This window comes from Pelophylax lessonae (assembly GCF_965119305.1).
Source record: "Pelophylax lessonae genome assembly, chromosome: 4".
NCBI classification, from domain to species: Eukaryota; Metazoa; Chordata; class Amphibia; order Anura; family Ranidae; genus Pelophylax; species Pelophylax lessonae.
In genome coordinates, this window is record NC_138771.1 from 58,945,763 (window position 1) to 58,968,313 (window position 22,551).

Sequence of the window (22,551 nt, forward strand, 5' to 3'; positions counted from 1 at the left end):
CCAGCGCCGAGGTAAGTCACTTAAGGGGTTTTAATCCCTTCAGCAACTTGGGATGGGGGTGGGAGAGAGATGGGCACTACAGGGCCCTGCAGTGCCAGGAAAACTAATAGGTTTTCAGGGGGCGGCATTTTTATTTTGCCTAGGGCAGCAAAAATCCTTGCACCAGCCCGGCAGCAGTGCCTAATTACAACATTGTACTTATATATACGGTATAATGGTATCCTTTTCAAGTGTCTTCTTCCTTCACTAACCTGGGTCGGCAGAGAGGATCCGACCAGTAATGTAAGGATCCATTAGGAAAACCGCTCTCAGCTCTTCACAACCCTCTTGACACATTGCGAACAGATCAGGCCTGGTGCTGTTAAATTCAAATTAGCCCATTGCTATCACAATTGCATTTCCATATAATGTGGATTTTAACCTCCTTATCAACGCTGACTGAAGCTAAAGTCCAACCAGTTGTCACGGGGTGATACTGCTGTTGTCACCATGTTATTAAATGAACCTTGTGGCACTTTTATCTTCCAGAGCTGCCGTCTTCCAGCGTTATTCACAGCGCAGTAATTGAGTAAAAGCCTTTCATGCCTCGAATGTCAGCCTGTTTTTTGGACGGACAGCCGTAACCTATAATGATTTTGTCAACTTATGAGACATTGGGTTTGAAAGGAAAAAAAAGTGGAGAAGCTGCCCATACCAAAGCTGCCAGATTCATGCTTTTGTTTTCTAAGCTGCTATGGAAAATGACAGATGGTTGGTTACTGTGGGCAAAACAGATAATTCCATCCACCAATGTTGATAAATCAGGACTCCAATCCTTCTCTTTTTTGATCTAATATGACCAAAATATTGAAAGTGTTTGTTTGCTGCGCAGTTGCTGACAAGGCATGGTGTAAGCATTTTCACACTTTTAGGAGGGTACAGTAATGATATTCTGTCTGGACTTTATATTCTAGCAAGCATATCAAAAATGTGCACAAAGTGCAGAAATAAAATCCATAAATCTTACGAACAGTCAAGTAGACTAATGGAATATTTAGTGATACATGATTTGTCATCTGTATACACATTGTAATGAAGGAGTGAACATTTTTTTTTTTGTTTTTTTTTTTTTTTTTTGGGGGGTTTTATGAGTCCCCTCAGGCCAACAACTTTTGTTGTATTTAATACAACTTTTATAATTCAGGCAACTAATGTGGATATATATAATATTTACATATATATATATATATATATATATATATATATATATATGTATATATATATATATATATATATCTACTACTGTGTATGTGTAGGCTGTACTGAAAGTAATGCAAAAGCAGGCATAAATTTTCCAGGTAAATATAGGATACCAAGCAGAAGCAATGTGTCGTCATTGAGTTCTTGATGAAGGAGGGGTGTAGGCTGTTCGACATCCACAGAAAGTTACAGAATGTTTATGGAGAAGACTCCCATTAACAAGAACATGTCTAGTCAATGGTGTCATCTCCGTAAACATTCTATAACCTGTGGATGTCACATCTCCTTCATCAAGAACTCAATGACAGATTGTTGCTTTTGCTTGGGATCCATTATTTACCTGCAATCAAAAAGAAGTGTTACTGTAGAGGAAGAGGTACTCCACCAACATGCGACATTTGAACTCCCTACATAAGATAATAAAAATGTTATGCCCACCTTTGCGTTACTTTCGGTACAACCCGTGTGTGTGTGTGTGTGTTTGTATATATATATATATATATATATATATATATATATATAATATATATATATATATACATATTCATGAGTAGCTGGTACTTTTTTAAATTCTTATATTTATAAGACAAGTATGGTAAATAAAGTAAGTTGCTTCAACTTCAACACACATTAAAAAGTTTACTATTTCAACATGCTTTTATGATGTGTTTTTGATGCTTCTTTTGAAGCTTTAATGAAGCTTGGAAGATTCCCTGTGTGTGTGTTTTATATCTCATACCTGCAATACCTCCAAAACAAAGTGAAGCTAAAGCTGAATTAAAGCCTCTCAAAAGCTGCAGATGCTTCAAGCGAGCTTTGTCATAGACTTCTATGGAGGCTTTGAAGGCACTTTGAAGCACCACTAAAGCGACATGGGGTATAGTTTTTGAAGCAAAGCAAACACAAGGTGTAAACAGGACTGTAAGCTAACCATTTTATTTAGTGAAAGGGGCTTTGACTAGCGTTTAGAGAGCTTTAAAAAGTGTGTCCGAAGCCATGTTTGAAGCAAGTGTAAGCGGGCCCTTACAGTAGTAAAAGTCATCATAGACACATGGCAGTATACGAGAAACATCCTAAAAGCAGTCAATTAGCCAGTTGACAAATTGCATAGAGTGTGTCAGTAGTTAAGTGACACCGGAGTGGGGGGGGGGGGGGCTCAGGAAAAGCTCAGAGGGGATGACCCAGCAGTAGAGGGATGGGAATGGGTAGACCATTGGTATGCTGGGCTGGGGGAAAGAATAGGATGCTAACTAGAAGTCCTATAAATACTCAGTAGTTTGAGTGCCTCATCCTCTGAGAAAAATGTCCCTGCATTCTTGAGTGCCTGTGAACTCAATTCACTAAAACCAGGTTAGTCTAAATCAGTCTTTCTCAACCTTTTCAACACGGAGGAACCCTTGAAATAACTTTCCTGTTTCGGGGAACCTCTGTTAAAAATTACTATATCTACAACTCCTGATACATTGGTGTGATGGTCAGAGGGAAGAATGCTCCTTACACTTCGGATCATTGGGAAGAACTACCCCTTTACAGAAAAAAAGATCAATGGTGTCAGTTGGGAACTTATCTAAGAGGTAGAAATTGCTCATTCCTCAAGGAACCCCTAGCAACTTCTGGAGGAACTGTAGGGTTTGATGAAACCCTGGTTTAAATTCTTTCTCCTGGGGATGGACATCCATGCCTTTTATCTATGACTATTACAGTTTCTGATATGGCTACTAGGTCTTTGTCTCCCCACCGCCTAGCCGTTCTAGGTCAAGAGCTATGTGAGCTAGTGGAGATCCCATCACTTGTCTGACCCACCTTTAATATAAATGGGCTCCTACCCCCAAGAGGGCTCTATGCAACTGGTTTGTCTACCCTAAATGTATGTCACTAGGGGGGTGGCAAAGGTTGATATCCATTTATGTTTTGGCCCCATTCAAAAGCTTGCCCCTTTTAAGATTTCTAGGTGGTGCGCTAAAACAGTTCAGATGACTGTTTATTTTTGTCAAAGCCTGGAGAAAATAGCAATGCCATTGATGGTTCATGCCACCAGTCCAGCTCCATCCCTCCCTTAAACAAAGTGATTATTGTTTTTTTACCTTTTTTCTGATATCCTTGAATTTACCAACAGTAGATCTTTTTCCTAAGTCTCCATTCACACTAGTACGACTTGTCAGACGATTTAGTCAGCCTGACAAGCCACGCACCGTCGCGTCCCATAGTGTAGTACAGGAACGGTTCTAATAGGAGGGACACAAGTCACTCCGACTTAGAAAAAGGGTCCTGTACTACTTTGGGGCGACCTGGAGCGACTTGCATAGACATTCATTTTGTGAAGTCCGTGCAAGTCGTGCCGAAGTCGCGGTGCACGCGACTTAACAGGTCGCCCCCGAAGTCTTGCCGCTTCAGTGTGAACCGGTACTTAAGCCTTTGTAATTTATTTTATGTTGCATTTTGTACATTTTCAGAATTGCCTAATTGTGTAATAAAGTAAATACACGGGCCACAAAACATCTTGTCCCATCTGTGGTATTGGAAAGGAATTAAAGAAAACTCAGGCAATGTAAAATCCATGCGTTGTTCTATTTCCCCTAAATGACTTGATAGAATTTACCTTTCATCCGAGGAAAGTGTGTGCATGGCTTGCCCAAAGCTAACCGCCTTCATTTCCAGATGTCCAATACACATCATGTGAATTACAAAGATGAAAACAGAACCGTAATAAGTTTTGCAAATGCTCAGTATGGACGGAGTAAATTGCCAAGTGGATTGTTGAAAGAGCCCTGCAAATCGTTAAGGCACTGAGGTTTTGTCCCATTATGCCAGGACAGGAAAGGATTTTCACGGTTTGTAAATTACATTTCGCTCTACTGTGTAGAGCATCAAAGAGCAGCACATCTCTTTCTGAGAAGGCCGAGTCTCTGCGGGCTGTTTCATTTTAAAGATTGGCACTGTAGTAAACTGCTGTGAGCCGGCCGGTGTGTGCGAGTAGAGTAATCAGTTTTTGGAAGACTCGGTGAGGGGTTATCGAGATAGGATAGACAGAAAATTCCTAGAAATGAACCCTCATATACTACTTTAATTGACTCCCTAACCTCTGATACTATAAACATCTAAGGTTAGAAGTTTGAACCAATCACATTAGGGGGGCCTAACGAATGTGGGATGTCTGGTCCAGCACTGCTTTTAAAATTATTTTTCATAATGGAGTCAACATCATAATTTAAAGCGGTATTAAAACCAAAACCATATTTCAGCTTACCAATCATTAGATGTGGTGGCTGCATTAGTTATCTTTCTCCTTTTCTTGCATAGGTGTGCGCAGCCTATTGCATAAGGGTGTGCACCGTGTCAGTAGGTTAGAGATCGGTGTCTGTCATTTTATTGTTATTTTCTATTCTTTTTTACAATATTATTTTTTTTTGTTAGCCCAGTTAGGGAGCTTTGGTGAAATATCAGGGGTCTAAACAGGGGGAATCTGCACCACAAGGAGTGATTAGGGTATGCCCAGGCACACCTGGCACACCCTGTGCGCACGCCTATGCTTTCTTGGTAATCTGGAAAGTAACCCACCTCCTGTATTTGGCTCCATTCACACCTGAGCATAGCACAGCAACAGCTGCTGAAGCACGTTTCTTTTAGCTTTTTTCATTTTTTAGTGGAGCTGCTTGCTGTGGGGGCAGGAGGGAGGGGCCAGGAGCGCTGGTGAGGGACCCCGAGAAGAGGAGGATCGGATCCGCTTTGTGCAAAACCAATTGCACAGAGCAGGTAAGTATAACATGTTTGTTATTTTTTAAACAAAAAAAAGTATCCCCCCTGCAGCTAGGGGGCGAGCGCGCGCCAGCGGCGGCGCGCTCCCGCCCCCACTCAGCAGCGGGGAATCCAATGCACATCGATCGCGATCGCTCCCTGCTGAGAGAGAAGAACGATCTGTTGTAAACACAGCTGACCGTTCTTCTCTCTGGAATGATCACAGAGCCCCTGTGATCCTTCTATATAGGATCACAGGTCTCTATGATCATTTCACAAGCCCATCCCCATACAGATAGAATCACTCCCCTAGGCTCACATTTAACCCCTTGATCACCCACAGTGTTAACCCCTTCCCTGCCAGTGTCATTATTACAGTACCAGTGCATATTTTTAGCACTGATTACTGTAGTAATGTCACTGGTCCCCCCAAAAGTGTCAAAAATGTCAGTTAGGGGGCCGATCTGTCCACCACAATGTTGCAGTCTCGCTAAAAATCGCAGATCGCCGCCATTACTAGTAAAAAAAAAAAACAATAAAAATGACATAAATCTTTCCTGTAGTTAGTAGACGCGATAACTTTTGCGCGAACCAATCAAAATACACTTATTGTAATTCTTTTTTTTTTTACCAAAAAATATGTTGCAGAAAACAAATTGGGCTAAAATGTTAAAACATTATCATTTAATTTTTTTTTTTTGGGGGGGGGGGGGAATGTTATATAGCAGAAAGTGAAAAATATTGTTTTTTTTTTTTTCAGAATTGCATTGTAGCTTTTTTTTTTTTTTGTTTATAGCGCAAAAAATAAAAATCGCAGAGGTGATCAAATACCACCAAAAGAAAGCTCTGTTTGTGGGAAAAAAAGGACATCAATTTTATTTGGTTAAAGCGTCGCGCGACCGCGCAATTTTCCGTTAAATTAATGCAGTGCTGAATCGCAAAAAAATTGCATGGTCATGAAGGGGGCAAATCCTTCCGCTCCAGAAGTGGTTAAATGTGTTTTGTATTTTGTGTTTTTTGTTTCGGCCAATGGTATGCTTTGTGTGGATGTTGCTAGGAGGAGGTGTCTGTTGCCATGCAGGAAAACGCATCAAAAATACATGTATATGCCTTTTTGATCCAATTCCATTGAAATCAATGGAGACGAAAAATGCAGGGTGCAAGGTTCCTGCACCTTTCCAAAAAACGCGTTGCAGGAAGCTGCATAGATGTGAACAGGATCCATAGAAAATAAGGTTCGATATATTGTAGTGGGTTTCTGTAGATCTGTAAACGCAACAAAAAAACGCATCGATGAGAGCCTAGCCTAAATCACTGATTGAAAAAGTAAACAGATTGTAAGTTCTGACTTCACTAGCCGCATGCTTGTTCTAGGAACAAGGAACTCATAGTTTTGAAGGTAGGCCTGTAATCGCAGCTATTTCTTTCAGTAAAGGTTTCCTTTAATCACTTTATTCTCCTCTTTCTGTCGTGGCTTCCAATGTCGTTTTTTTCCTGTAGGCCGCTCCATTCTCGCTTACTAATATCAGATTACACCGCTCTGTGTACCAATGAGGAATTTTCTCTCACATGCAAATGTTCATAGCTGCAAAAAATATGTCCGATTTTTTTTATTTTATTTTTGGAGACAAGTTCCAACTGGAAATGTCAAGGCTGTTCAGACAAGCTAATGAACACTAATAACAGAGAGCTGCCTAATGTTGTGAAAGCCGGCATGAACGATGACAAAGGTCAGGCTGTATTGAGGATCGGGCCTCGCAGGGGGCCCCGGGCTGAACACAACAGTCTCTCTTCATCTCACTTGTCACATTGGCACATTATTCTTCAGCTTACTGGTGGCTGCTAGGAATAGATTTCTCAATGACAGTTTATCTTCATTTTCTTTGGTATTATAAAATCAATTCATATTTAATGCCTAATCCTATAGCACACATACAAAAGAAGGATTCCCGATCTATGCAGCTGTGGGGCCGAAACAAACCAATCTCCCACATGGTACTAGAGAATATAAATAATAAAATTCAGACAGTTCATGCTGAAGGCCATACATGGTTCCAATCTTGGCCGGTTCAGCAGGGACTGGCCAAAGTTTGATTCGTTATTGGGCAGGCTGATTGTACCCAAGTTGATCCATCAATCGACTTGTGTACAATTGGCCTGTCAATTTTTTTACATGTGATCACTGCTGGTGTTTATAACCGCTAGCAGTAATCACTATGTTCTGCTGGCCAGGAAGGCTCCCCGTCGGCAGATCACAATAGCGCAATAGCAATTTTCTTTTTTTCCACCCGCGGAATCTATCTATGGGCTGCCTAATACTGGCAAACGTTCATTGCTTTGTGCACTGGTCCAAATCATTTGGTGAAGGGGGGATTATGGTGTGGGGTTGTTTTTCAGGGGTTTGGCTTGGCCTCTTAGTTCCAGTGAAGAGAACTCTTAAAGAGGAAGTAAACCCTCCTCTGACACTTTTACCTATAGGTACTGTAAATGTCTCCTAAACATGCACCGTTTAGGAGATATTTATCTTACATGCAGCCAGTGACGTCACTGGCGCATGCGCTCTGAAGGAACAGCCACTGGTGCCGTTACTTCAGAGCCCTGTGCCGGGACTGTCAGCTCCCGCGCGCGTGCGCGAGAGTGACGTCATCCCGGCTCCGGCCAATCAGATGGCCGAATGCCGCGATCCCGGAAGACGGCCGACTGGACATGTCGCCCGTCATACAGGTGAGCGGGCTACACGGCGGGGGCTCGTTCTAAGGTAAGTATTTCATAATGAGCTAGTATGCGATGCATACTAGCTCATTATGTGTTTCTCTTACAGGTTTCAAAAAAAAAAAGTAATATGGGTTTACAACCTCTTTAACCACTTTACCACTGAGTACCGTGGTACTACTGCGGCAAAGTGGCTCGTTATCGTCTGACGACGTAGACCTGCGTCGCCAGACTCCTCCCCCTGTAGGCGGCGCTCGCGCGCCACCGGAGGCGCGCTCCCGCTGTTTTCATTCACAGCGGGAGTCGGGCCAGGGGAGGAGCAGCGGCGATCGCCACTGCTCTGCCCCGATCGTCGGGGAATCCAGTTTGGAGATCCGCCCGCCTGTGTAAACAGAGCGGGCGGATCTCCTAAGTGACAGGGAGTGACAGATCGGAGTGTTCAGCATAGCTGAACATCCGATCAGTCCCTCACTCACTCAGTCACCTCCCCCCCCCACAGGTTAGTAAGCACCAGGCATACATTAACCCCTCCCTCTCCAATAAAATTAACCCCTTCCCTGCCAGTGTCATTTTTACAGTAACAGTGCATATTTATAGCAGTGATTACTGCAGTAATGTCACTGGTACCCCCAAAAGTGTCAAAAATGTCAGTCAAGGGTCCGATCTGTCCGCCGCAATGTCGCAGTCCCGCAAAAAAAATCGCAGATCGCCGCCATTACGCGTTAAAAAAAAACACCAAAAATGACAGAAATCTTTCCCATAGTTAGTAAACGCAATAACTTTTGCGCAAACCAATCAAAATACGCTTATTGCGATTTTTTTTTACCAAACATAGGTAGCAGAAAACAAATTGGCCAAAAATTTTAAAAAAAATTGGTTTTTACATCTTTTTTGGGGGGAATTTCATATAAAAAAATGTTAAAAATATTGTTATTTTTTTCAAAATAAACGCTATTTTTTGTTTATAGCGCAAAAAGTAAAAATCGCACAGGTGATCAAATACCACCAAAAGAAAGCTCTGTTTGCAGGAAAAAAAGGACGTAAATTTCGTTTGGGTACGGTGTTGCATGACCGCGCAATTGTCAGTTAAAGTCGCACAGCACCGAATCGCAAAAAGTGGCCCAGACGTAAGACAGCAAAATGATCTAGTGGTAAAGTGGTTAAGGCATCAGCATGCCAAGACATTTTGGACAATTTCATGCTCCCAACTTTGTGGGAACAGTTTGAGGATGGCCCCTTCCTATTCCAACATAACTGCACACCAGTGCACAAAGTAAGGTCCATAAAGACATGGGTGATCGCGTTGGGTTGGAGGAACTTGACTGGCCTACACAGTCCTGACCTTAACCCGACAGAACACCTTTGGGATGAATTGCGAGCCAGGCCTTCTCCTCCACATCAGTGCCTGACCTCACAAATGCGCTTCTGGAAGAATGGTCAAACATTCCCATAGACGCACTCCTAAACCTTGTGGACGGCCTTCCCAGAAGAGTTGAAGCTCTTATAGCTGCCTGGGGTGGGCCAACTCAATATTGAACCTTACGGACTAAGACTGGGATGCCATTAAAGTTCATGTGTGTGTAAAGGCAGGGGGCCCAATACTTTTAGAAATATAGTGTCTGTTTCAGTGTTTCTCAACCTCTTTTTAGTCATAGCACCCTTTAAAAGTATGCAAAATTTTTAGGGCACCCCAGGCTAATATGGGGATCCCCATCATATCCAAATCTCCCCTTTCACTTCAACAATAGTTCTCAGCTCCAACTCCCTTTTACGTTAGAGTCCTTAAACCCCCCCTTTAAAAAACATCCTTAGTCTCCCCCAAAATCAAAAACATGCATGCAGAAATGCATCCAGAATGCAAAATTTGTGGTGTGAACCGGCCCTGAGTTTGCACACTGCTAAATGAATCATTTGCAGCAGTTGAATCGGCTGAGTGCTTGTTGTGTCATATAGTCCTCCAGTACCCTAAGCTCAGTAGAGGTTAAAAGAAAGCATTTGACATTGCAATCATTTTAATATTTTCCAAAAACATAATTCTTGACATTTCTAGGCACTTATATTAGATTGGTACTACAGATTCCCTGGAGTTTATACCCCCTGCTCATGTCTTGCTTCCTTTTGCTAGAGCAGTGTAGAACACTGCGTCCCCTGAATTGCATTGGCAAAGTGTTTGATACAACATCTACAATGCGCTGTATGTCTACAGGGATGCCAAGAGTGCATTACTTCTTATTCCACCAATGAAACTGATCATGGAGTTGATGTAAATACCAAACTCCCGCTCTGCTTTTGAAAGATTGATGTAAGTGGAATTTAGAAAGCATCAAAAGAGACATTACATGATAGATCATAGACCTGGAATGAATTTCTGTAGTAATGTAGTGGTGTGCCCCTTTATCCAGATGTAGGTGCTAGTCCCTTTAACTCGATTCCCCACAATCCTCTGGGCTCCCAGCATCCCCTGAGTTCCTGGATACGCCCAGGGAGTATAAATGCCAGCTCCGCCCAGCTTCCTGTGCTCAGAGAGATCCTGCCTAATGGGACAGCAGTGACTGGGCAAGTGAGCTGTCCCCAGGTGCTTGGTCCTCGTTCGATCAGTTTGGTGTGTGGGCCACCAGCAGTGAGCACAAGAGCACGCAGCATCTATCCAAGCCCCAGTCACTGGAGAGGACTCTGTTACAGTCCATGTGGAGAAGCTGTCCAAGCAGTGGGTTGGTCCTATCTACGGCCCCCAGAGCCTCCTGACCAAAGTCAGCATCAGCAGCGCCTGTGTGAAGTCTGTGCCAGCAGGAAATCCCCTCAGCTCACAGTCTGCTGAATGAACGATCAATCTCTTGGAACACGTGAGAATCTTCAGATCTTTATCCTATCAGTAAACTGAACTCAGAACACTCTGCTGCCATCTAGTGGCCATTACAAGAACTGCAATATAATTGTTTTCGCATGTTTTATGAATGTTTCTCCCTTCCTCATATTGCTGTTTTGTACTGCAAACCCCTGTTCACATGATCTCCTGTGTAATCTACGTTCCACATTGTTAAGTAAAGTAGAAATTGCACATCACCACTGGTCTGATCATTTGGCTGATACCGTTACATAACAGTAACACCCAGTAGAAGGTAAGCATTCAGTCCATTGGCACTAGACACATAGCCGTAGTCTGGTTGGCCATTTTTTGACAACACCTCCACTTTTCTTTCCTTCCGTTTGTATGAGTCAGCCCTTGTATTTTACTATACAGAGACACAAATAGCTCGAGCACAACCAATTCAACAAGACTTTCCTGTTTAGCAAACAAAATGGTCATTCTTCCTCCAGCTAAGGAAAGTGAGGTTGGGTTCGGAGGTTGCCTATGAACTCAACAGTATCCTCTAGATTGAAGGGACGCTCATGGCTGGTTGGTTGGTTGGTCTTCCTCACATGAGAATAAAATCAACAGGTCATCTTTAATTTAAATCTAAACTTCTCCACCTGCAAGACAGTAAGGTGGGGTAGTGGCTGAGTATATTGGCACAAATAGTCATTTCATACCTCCCAACTTTCTGAAATGGTAAAGAGGGACACCTTTTACCGTACAGTTTCTAGGCAAAGGACACGTCCCCAGCACTGCCACATGGACCAAAAAGATCTAATATGCAGAGAATGATTGGTCAAACCACACAAGTGCTATTTTGACCTCCACATGAGGGACAGTTAGGAGCTGTGCATTTACTGATTGCAAATGGTCTTTCATTTTATGGGTTTGGTTCATAGTAGCAGAGAAAGGAATCTGGTAGAGTTGGCAAACATAAATGTGTTCTCTTAGACCTTATTTATACTTGCGGTTGATGGTTGGTTAAAAAAAGGCTCAACCTCATGATTTTAAAGCCCCCAACTGCTCCCTATGGCCTACCACATCCTCACCACCTATCATACACCCTCTGAAGAGCAATCCACCATGGATCACACTTCAAATGGCACCACAAGTGTAAATGAACCCTTGAACTGTATGCAGGGCAGCCATCAGGGGGGGACAGCCCATGCACATGTAGTGGGCCCAGGCATCCCGAGGGGCCCAGCCGCCCAGGCCCAACCAACGAGATTGAGTTGTTGCTGCTGTAGTAACTAGCAATTGCTAAAGCAGGACGGCCGCAGAGTATGCTGATGCAGGCCAAGGGATGCCTCTTTGCTAGATTGGACTGTCTCTTTGCTGAATATATGAGCTCATCTCTATGCTGGATTGGGATGTCTCTTTGCTGAATATATTGGGATGTCTCTTTGCTTGATTGGATTAATTTTCATATATTAAGTTGTAAGAATGTTAAAATAAAAGTGGGTATACTTAAGGACTCGTGGGATGGCTATTGGACGGATTTGGTAGGATGGCCCTGGGGAATGTTGGTTGTCAGGCCCGGAGGGGCCCAGGCCTAAAGCTGTGTAAGGGGCCCAAAAATTTCTGATGGCTGCCCTGACTGTATGTGAACTCCAACAGTGGACTCCACTCCCTTTTGGTCTTCTGAATATACAATAGAAAGCGTTTTTTTTTAATCTGTTTGACTGGCTCAAAAAAAAAAATACCTGTTGATCTTGTCCTAAATCTTGTGAACTGATACCACCCTGTACTATCTGCTTTTGCTGCACTCTTATCAGCTAGCATTGTTACTAGTTCTCTTTTTATAAGCCTAGTACACATGAGCCGAATATCGGGTCCAACACTCGGCCCGTGTGTACGGCAGCCGGTCCGACAGGAGCCAGCTGTTCCGCCAGCTTCTGTCGAAGGGAGATGACCGAAAAGGTCTACTGATTGGCATCTAATCAGTGCTCTCAGCCATTGGCTGAGAGTGCTGACCAGTAGCGGAGGACCTGTCAGAACACAATAACCCAATATGGAGATAGCTGTACTATCATTGGATAGTTAGTACAGAGGCTCATCCCGAGCTTATTCGTTTTTTTTCATTCAGCCCGCTGGGTTGAACTGCAAAAAAAAAAAAAAAAAGTGTGTATCAGGCTATATTTTCGAACAGCTCTGTTATAAGTGGGGGGGGGGGGGGGTAGTCTTAACACTTCCTGTCCCAGGGTGACAACACTGTTCCCCCATAGATACAGTGTAGTGAGTGTTGTCACCCTGGGAAGGGAAGTGTGGTACTGGAGGGATCACCAAGTGAATCTAAAAAAGAAAAAACCTGAAAAGAGAAAAACAATACAGCCACCATCTAAGAATGGGAAAGTTACAATATGTTACATTTTGTGTTCTTAGGTTTATATGTGTGTATATATCCCTTTACATGAGCCCTTCTATACATGAACCTGTCTACTTGTGTACTGCGGTATTTGAATTCCGTGTTCCATTCTGTTTATGCAGGTTCTCCAGAGAGGACAGTCAAGAGATTTGAAGCGGAAGGGGTCAGCCATTACACCACACTCCTGCTGAGTGAAGATGGGAACACCTTATATGTAGGAGCACGGGAGGTCCTTTTCTCACTGAACAGCACAAACCTCATGTCTAACTCAAAGGTAGGTCATTTCTTTATATGTTCTCTAATAATGTGACAATGCAGCTCTGTCATGTCCCTTAGTAATGCTGTACTTACTTACTTACTTACTTACTTACTTTTTTCAGTTGACATGGGAAGCAGAAGAACTTAAAAAGAAGGAGTGCACTTTTAAGGGAAAAGATGCTCAGGTATGTTCTGTATCCTACAATACATATCACAATAACACATTTATGGGTTTGGCCTTGGGAATGCGCACTTACCACATCTGGAAAGGTTACATTTATTGGTGTAGAATGCAACATTTGATATATCTTCATTGTTTTTTGTGCAGCATTGATAATTATGTATTAATGGACAATTGAATGTTAGAAACTTGGATCACCTATGATTTTATTTTATGAAGAAATGCAGAAAAGCTAATAAATTACATTATGAACTGTCATATATCTTCACCTTGCTTCAGCAAGCCTTTGCTTGTCTAGATGTTTAGTAGTACTTTGCACAATAGTAGTAGACAGTCGGTTATTGGAACTGCAGGTATATGACATAGCAATTATTCTGGTGGCCTCTGTTTTCTTCCTATGGTTGCTCATGTTGCTGCAAGCAATGTTGGAGGCCTCCCCATGGAAATTCGTGCTTCAATTACTTTGTGGAGAACATTAGCAATGGTGTCACTGTGGATACAGTGCAATTATAATATTAATTCAGTAGGCTTACTATTATGAATATTGGACTGGTTATAACCTGTAGACAGTTTTTGATTAGGAATGTGGACATTTTTTCTGGTGGCCTCTACATTGTATTCCTATGGTTGCTCATGCTGCAGCAAACAATGTTGGAGGCCCCCCTATGGAAAATAATGCATGAATTGTGTCCTGAAAAATACTAGCAACAAAGTCCCTTTAGATACAGTTCAATTATAATATCAATTCACAAGGACTGGGGATAGTCTGTAGACAGTTAGTGATTTGGACTGTAGATATACAACACAATGATTCATTTCGGTGGCCCTTTAGGTTGATTAGGACTGGTGACTGGATATATGACACAACAATTATTCTGTTGGCCTCTACGTTTTATTTCTATTGTTGCTTGTGCTGCTTCAAACAACGTTGGAGGTCAACCCATGGAAAATCATGCATGAATTGCTTCCTGGAGTACATTAGCAATGATGTCTCTATGGATACAGTTCAATTATAATATCAGTTCACTAGGATCAGTATTGTGAACAAAGGACTGGTATAGCCATAGACAATTGGTGATTAGGACTGTGGATATATGACACATCAATTATTCTGGTCATCTGTACATTATTTCCTATGGATGCTCATGTTGTTGCAAGAAATGTTGAAGACCTCCCCTTGGAAAAGCATGCATTATTTGCTTCCTGGATCCCATTAGCAATGGTGTCTCTATGGATACAGTGCAATTATGATATCAGTTTACTAGGCTCACCATTGTGAACATAGGACTGGCTATAGCCTGTAGACAGGTGGTGAACAGGACTGCAGATATATGACACAACAATCATTCTGGGGGCCTCTACGTTTTCTTCCAATAGTTGCTCATGCAGTCTGAGCAAAATCAGGGGCCAACCTATGGAAAATCATGCAGGAATTGCTTCCTGGACTCCATTAGCAATGGGTCACTATGACGGCAGTAAGTTTATAATATCAGTTCACTACATTTAATATTGTACACATGGAACTGGTATAACCTGTACATAGTTGGTGATTAGGACTGTGGATATATGACACAACAAATATTCTGGTGGCCTTTACATTTTCTTCCTATAGTTTATCATGCTGCTGCAGGCAATGCTGGAGGCCGCTCCATGTAAAATCCTACATTAATTTCTTAGACCGCAATAACAAAGGTGTCACTATGGATACATTGCAATTTTAATATCAATTCACCAGGCTCACCATTGCGAACATAGGACTAAAAGTCATTGCCAGCTTTGCACTGCATGGGAACATGCTGGAAATATATATGCTGAATTGTTGATGCATTGCCCCATATGGTCTCATTCAAATCAATTGAACAGAATTCTTTAAAACTGTAGTTTAATGTAAATGAACACCACTGCAATATGCGTTCCCATAAGCTTTATGGTAAGAATAAACCCTAAAACCACATTTAGCAGAAAGTACCAATATTTTAGTTCTCTTTTTTTTACATGGACTATTTTTAGCTGATTCCTTTTAATGAGTTGGTTAGGACAGCCCATTGCCATTCGTGGGACAGAAGCGGCGGTCTGTAGCACACCATAAAAAAGAGTGTTTTCCATAACATACAGTAAATATATATTAGCTGTCTCAAAGTACAACCGCGCCCTAGTTACACACCTCATTGACACAGTAACTTTGATTTTATATTTGCACTGTACCTGACCTTTTCCATGAATAGGAATCTGAAGCCAAGCGTGGTTAGATGTGGTTACAGCTGAAAATGTAGAAATAATGTGATATGTCTGTGTAGCTAATAAGACATTTGCATTACAAAGCAGCTACCAGAATGCTTCAAGGTAAAGCGGCCCAGTTTTGAAACAACAATTGGCCAAAAAAGTGTCAATGTAAAACAGCAAGTGAATATTTGCCTCCCCTGCTGCCTGCATGGCCGAACGCTGATCCAGAGAACTCCTCAGATTAGGGATGGACCGATTATCGGCAATGCTGATATATCTGGGCCGATATGCACTTTCCCCGATATATCGGAATCGGCCCCTGAGGTTACTGATTTTGCTGATATTTAGGGAAAGTGCTGTACCGGAGTGATGCCTGCAGCTAGAGGCATTACCCCGGAATCAGCGTCCATAGCGGACGGTCGGCTGACTTGTAATGACAACCGTTGCGGCTGAGAAGCCGCTCGACTGTCATTACAAGGAGCGGGAGGGGCATCTCCCCCTTCCCGCCACCTTCAGCGGCTCACTGGGGTCTCCCGTCCCACCGGGAGACCCGGGCATACCTGCACGGCCGCCGAACAGAAGACCCTATCAAAGCTGACCCGATTCGGCATTCGGCTCTGATCGGGTCTCCATGTAAAAAAACCCGGTTTTGATGCCATGACATCATTTCCGGGAACTCGGTGGCAAATTCAAAAAAATGCGGGCATTCAAAACAGCCAACCTTAGCATTTTTAATGTTTTTAAGTGCATAGGAGGGGTTTGGGGTCGTTTGGACCCCCAGATACCTCCACCAGAGTAACTGTAAAAAAAAAAAAAAAAACAAGTTTTTTAAATGTCCGAAAATATTGGGCCTATATCGGCCGATACCGATATCTGATGACCAAAATATCGGTATCGATATCGGCACTAAAAAAATGATATCGGTCGATCACTACGTCAGATGATACCGACACATCCAGAGTTGCCATCTCCCGGTTCCAGAGCACAATTTTTGTTTCACTTTAGATTTGTTTTAAAACGAACTTCAGGAATTGGTCCAGCTTGATACAAATTAAATATCTATATCTGTTATCCAGAGGGCCACTGGGGATGCTGAAAATCGATAGTCCATGCTTTATACAGTGATAGCATAACAAACATGTAGTGGGGTTTTCCTAAATTTGACTGCACACATGGAACCTGTGGGTGATTTTTAGTAGTTCTTATAGGTTATTTCAGAGTCATCAGGCAGGCGATGGTATAGTTGCCTTGATTTTTTATGGAACTGATTTATTATTTCTATTAGCCTATTTACTAACCAGTACTCTAAGCCAAATTGTGTTTTCTTATTTCAGGGTTGTCAGAACTACATCAAGATCCTCCTGCAACTGAACGCCACACATCTGTACACTTGTGGGACGTACGCCTTCAGCCCCAACTGCACCTTCATTGTGAGTACCTTCCTTTATCCCGGCATCACGAAGCTTGCACATCCTGTTTGGGATAGGCTACTGACTATGTGGGTTACATTAATATTTCGGGACCATGTGGGAGTAACAAGTGTCCTAGAAATAACTCCGAGATTATTGTGTGTCAGAAAAGTCATATCTAGTGTGTTATGTTATTAAAACCTTGTCTACTCTTGTTGAACAAACATTTTAAATGATTAATTCAATATTACACTTCTTCATGCATCTGCCTTCTTAATAGTTCTTCCTTATATGTAGAAGAGGTTGTTCTTGGCTGAGGGGATGAGACAGGGTGGGTCCCACTTAAGTAGAAGCTTGATGTGTGGGCTATAAATTTTACCAGCTTGAGTGTAAATAGTAAATGCCATGGGTCTGCAAACTGCGGCCCACGGACCAGATGTGTCCCTTTGCTTTCCCTTATCTGGCCCTCGGGGCACTATTACTCCCACTAATACTGATGATGGGGCACTATTCCTCCCACTAATACTGATGATGGGGCACTATTCCTCCCACTGACACCAATGATGGGGCACTGTTCCTCCCACTGACACCAATGATGGGGCACTGTTCCTCCCACTGATACTAATGATGGGGCACTATTCCTCCCACTGATGCCAATGATGTGGCACTATTCCTCCCACTGACACCAATGATGGGGCACTGTTCCTCCCACTGATACTAATGATGGGGCACTATTCCTCCCACTGATACCAATGATGGGGCACTGGTCCTCCCACTGATACCAATGATGGGGGATGTTCCTCCCACTGATACCAATGATGGGGGATGTTCCTCCCACTGATACTAATGATGGGGCACTATTCCTCCCACTGATACCAATGATGGGGCACTGGTCCTCCCACTGATACCAATGATGGGGGATGTTCCTCCCACTGATACCAATGATGGGGGATGTTCCTCCCACTGATACTAATGATGGGGCACTATTCCTCCCACTGATGCCAATGATGGGGCATTACTTCTATTTTACCAGCTTGAGTGTAAATAGTAAATGGTGTATACCAGGGGTCTGCAAACTGTGGCCCACGGACCAGATGTGTCCCTTTGCTTTCCTTTATCTGGCCCTTGGGGCGCTATTACTTCCACTGACACCAATGTTAAGGCACTATTCCTCCCACTGACACTAATGATGGGGCACTGTCCCTCCCACTGATGCCAATGATGGGGCACTACCCCCCCCCCCCACTGACACCAGAGATGGGGCACTATTGCTCCCACTGACACCAGAGATGGGGCACTATTCCTCCCACTGACACCAGAGATGGGGCACTATTCTTCCCACTTATATTAATAATGAGGCACTATTCCTTCCACTGACACCAATGATGGGTCACTATTTCCCCCACTAATACTAATGATGGGGCACTATTACTCCCACTGATGCCAATGATGGGGCACTACTCCTCCCACTGACAGCAGAGATGGGGTACTATTCCTCCCACTGACACCAGAGATGGGGAACTATTCTTCCCACTGACACCAATGAAGGGACACTATTCCTTCCACTGACACCAACAATTTATTTGTTTTACTCCAACTGACCACCAAGTCTATGGCATGGTTTATTCCTACCAAGGCAAGAGCATTTTCTACTCCCACTGGCCACCATCTGGCCCCCCTAATTTCTAAAGGGCAGTAAACTGGCCCTTTATTTCAAATGTTTGGAGACCCCTAGTGTATTCAATGGATACTGATTCCTGGCAGCTAGCATACTGCAGTTCATTACATTGTTAAAGCTGAATGCCAGATATTTCTTTCTTACACTGCTCCACCTTGGCACAATGCAAGTATGCATATGCTGGGGAAGCTGACAATCACTGTAGTAGTTGGTGCTTCTACAGTGATAGCTGTGAGCTTCTGGGACTTGCTAAGATTCTGTGTGAACCATTTCCGCCTGTCCTGTCACCATTCATAGAACACCTTATATTTTTTTCAATGAATACAAGCCATGCTCTGATTGGATAAGGTGGTGATCATGATGTCACTGTCCTCCTTCTCCACCCCATCCAATCAGAGGACATCTTGTAATTAATGAAAAGGAAATAAGACATTTTATGAGTACTAAGAGATTGACTCGTGTTCAGTGTGCACAGGGGAGGACTCTTGCACAGAACCTGAGGAGGACTTGGAAGATTGAAGCTATCACTGTAGTAGTGCTTGCTACTACAGTGATTATCTGCTTCTCCAACGGCCCTTTAGGTATGAGTACGGCATACTTACATTGTGCCAAGCTGGACCAATATAAATCTGCAAAATAACAATATAGCTGGAGTTCAGCTTTATGGTATTTCTATGGCTAAGAGGGGAAATTTACATGGTGGGCCACAGGTATATTCCTGAGACGAATAAACTGGAATCTTGTCCCATTGATGTGTATAGCAGTGTACATTTTTCTCTCCTCTCTGCTCACATGTATACTGTTGCTCACAGGCCTTGTGTATATGTGCTATATAGATTGTATGAGAGCTGTGTATACAGCAAGCTTTTGAAAACTATTTGCAGAGCTTTCAGCAAGTTTTGAGCAGGTTTGCTGAAGCTTTTAAAACACCCTTCAGTTTGGGGAAATTAAACACAGATCCTAATGGTAATATTGACTGTCACTTTAAACAAGTCTTCAGCAGGCCTTAACATGCTTTGTGCAAGCCTCCATAGTGCTGATGACTACTAAAGCCTGCTAGCAGCTTGTTTTTGTGACAGTCAGCACTCCCATTAGGACCGCTCTTTATCAACCCGAACTGGAAATGAAGGTTTCTTTATAGTTCAGGATTACAGACTATTCAAACTAAATAAAAGTGGCATAAAAGACCCAATCATAGAAAGTGGTGCTGCCAATATTGGCAATCACTTGGGCTATGTCTGACCTCCAAGGGGGTGACAACCAGAGATTGTGGGAGCTGGAAGTTTAGTCTAGCTGTTACAGTGCCATCTTAAGAGCATTAAAGGGCACCGGGCAATGCAGTGCGCTGGGGCCCGCCTACACAATCACCCATTGACAGCTTCCAAGTTGGGTGGCTGGGTCCGGTGAACACACACGGGCTTGGGCGAGTCAGACTCGACTGGCCTGTGTGTGGCTGTTCCCGTGGAGGCGGACGGGCATTCCTGCAGTTGTGGGCTCTCCCTCCATGGCCCAAGTGACCTGACAGCACCGCAGGGCCGACAGGCGCTTGCCACCAGCTAAGTTCGGCGGCAGGATGCACACAGAATCGGGACTAATGCTTGGCTGGGGCTGGGCAGGTGGGGCCATCTGGGCAAGTGGGGCCCCGGGGCAACTGCCCAGCGTGCCCATTTGGTAAGATGGCCCTGAGCTGTTATGCTAATCCAGTTGCTTTTTCACTGATCTCGCACAAGTGTAAGAATTTGGAGTTCTGGCTTTACATAATTGCATGTTGGTTACTTGGAAATTATTAAAACCAGAGGACCGGCATGAGAGCCAGGCAGCTAACACCCATACCCCTCTGATTACAGATTTCCTTTAAATAGTGATTTTCATGGACGGGCACTGGAGATGTATAGAATGGAAAATAAAGGGCCATGTGTTTATCTTTAAATAATAAGCATTCTCTTCTACAAAGTTTGTTTCTGTTGCTTGCTGAAAAAGCAGTTTTATTCCACCAATAAGTGGATTCAGCCATCAAGATCAGCTTACACATTTCCTCGATTATTGTATGCCGGAGAGACCTTTGGGTTGTATAATTAAATTTCCTAATGCATTATTTGTATGATTAGCTTGCTTTGTTTGTACTATGGGGCCATTGTTTGAGGCTGAATAAACAATTGTCTGTATACGTAGGCCATCGCCTGAAACTTGTTGAGTGGATAGACGTGAAGTCACTGTTGTTCTAATGACATCACAATCGTATCAATATTCATCATCATCCCAGCAAGTGTAACACCCAACGCTGGCATCCCATGCCACACTATCTATTAACACATACCTATAAACTGACTGCCATTTGCAAGGCTTTTAACAATTTCATCACCAGAAAATTGTCTTTAAATGGGTTAATTGGCATCTGTGAAGAGCAGTTGAAAAGGCATCTGCTTACCTGCACATTATTAACTATATCAATATTTATACACATGCCAACTGCTCCGAAATCAAGCTAAAAGTTGATTATGCACAGATGCACCGATGCCCAAGGGTGCCCATGCAAATGTGTAATCATTGTAAACAGGCACACATAAACACATTCTGCCCGGCTCATTGCTTCCCGCGGTGAAACCAATTAGAAGAGCCCCCACTACAGGGAAACATTGCATTGACACTCACATCTGTACACAGAGCCTGACTTGTGGATATATAGCAATACATTATTCCATATATATATATATATGATAGACATGTCAAGTCAATTCTGCAGTGAAAAAATCTAGAAATGATTGTGGCTTTAATCAGCATTATTTCAATGGCATTCTTGTGGTTCTGAGTCATGTGCCCATTTAAACATATATTTATCAGAGTGGAATGAAAGTATTGCAGTTTATCACTTAACATGGTAGATGTGAAATGCAACCTATACCCTTGTCACTCAATAATAAAAGTTGCCACAATTTTTTTTAATGATTAAAGGGGATCTACAGTACAAAAATTACTGTAGATCAAAATCTCCTCTTGCTCATAAAGAAATAACAGACCTCTCTTTCATGGTCCGTCCTGTGTTTGGCAGGGACACTGATTTGCTTCCTCTGCCCAGGCATCCAGATGAGAGGTTGGCATTGCATATTTTACACATAAATCCCCATCAGAGTCCCCCTTACATTAAAGCCCCCCCCTTACATTAGGGTCCCCATCAAAGTATTCCTCACTTCAGAGTCTCTTATTACAACAGGTTCCCTGTGAGATTCCCCCCTAACATCAGGGTCTTCATCAAAGTACTCCTTACATTAGAGTCTCTTCCAACATCAGGCTCATTATCAGATTCCCCCCTTACATCATGGTCTCCATCAAAATACTGCTTACATTAGAGTCTCTTCTAACATCAGGCTCCTTATTAGATTCCCCCTTACATCAGGGTCTCCATCAAAGTACTCCTTACATTAGAGTCTCTTCTAACATCAGGCTCCTTATCAGATTACCCCCTTACATCAGGGTCTTCATCAAAGTACTCCTTACATTAGAGTCTCTTCTAACACCAGGCTCCTTATCAGATCCCCCCTTACATCAGGGTCTTCATCAAAGTACTCCTTACATTAGAGTCTCTTCTAACACCAGGCTCCATATAAGATTCCCCCCTTACATCAGGGTCTCCATCAAAGTACTACTTACATTAGAGTCTCTTCTAACACCAGGCTCCTTATCAGATTCCCCCCTTACATCAGGGTTTCCATCAAAGTACTCCTTACATTAGAGTCTCTTCTAACACCAGGCTCCTTATCAGATTCCCCCCTTACATCAGGGTCTTCATCAAAGTACTCCTTACATTAGAGTCTCTTCTAACATCAGGCTCCTTATCAGATTTCCCCCCTACATCAGGATCTTCATCAAAGTACTCCTTACATTAGAGTCTCTTCTAAC

The 22,551-nt window shown here is 43.0% G+C and overlaps 1 protein-coding gene across 1 annotated transcript in view; it reads left to right on the forward strand.

Moving 5' to 3' along the window:
• Positions 1 to 22,551, forward strand: part of SEMA4B (semaphorin 4B) — a 100,231-nt gene that overhangs the window by 57,173 nt on the left and 20,507 nt on the right. Inside the window, exons 2-4 of the mRNA XM_082253225.1 lie at positions 13,028 to 13,179; positions 13,286 to 13,348; positions 16,902 to 16,997. Of these exons, the coding sequence (XP_082109351.1) occupies positions 13,028 to 13,179; positions 13,286 to 13,348; positions 16,902 to 16,997 (311 nt within the window). The remainder of the gene's footprint in view (positions 1 to 13,027; positions 13,180 to 13,285; positions 13,349 to 16,901; positions 16,998 to 22,551) is intronic.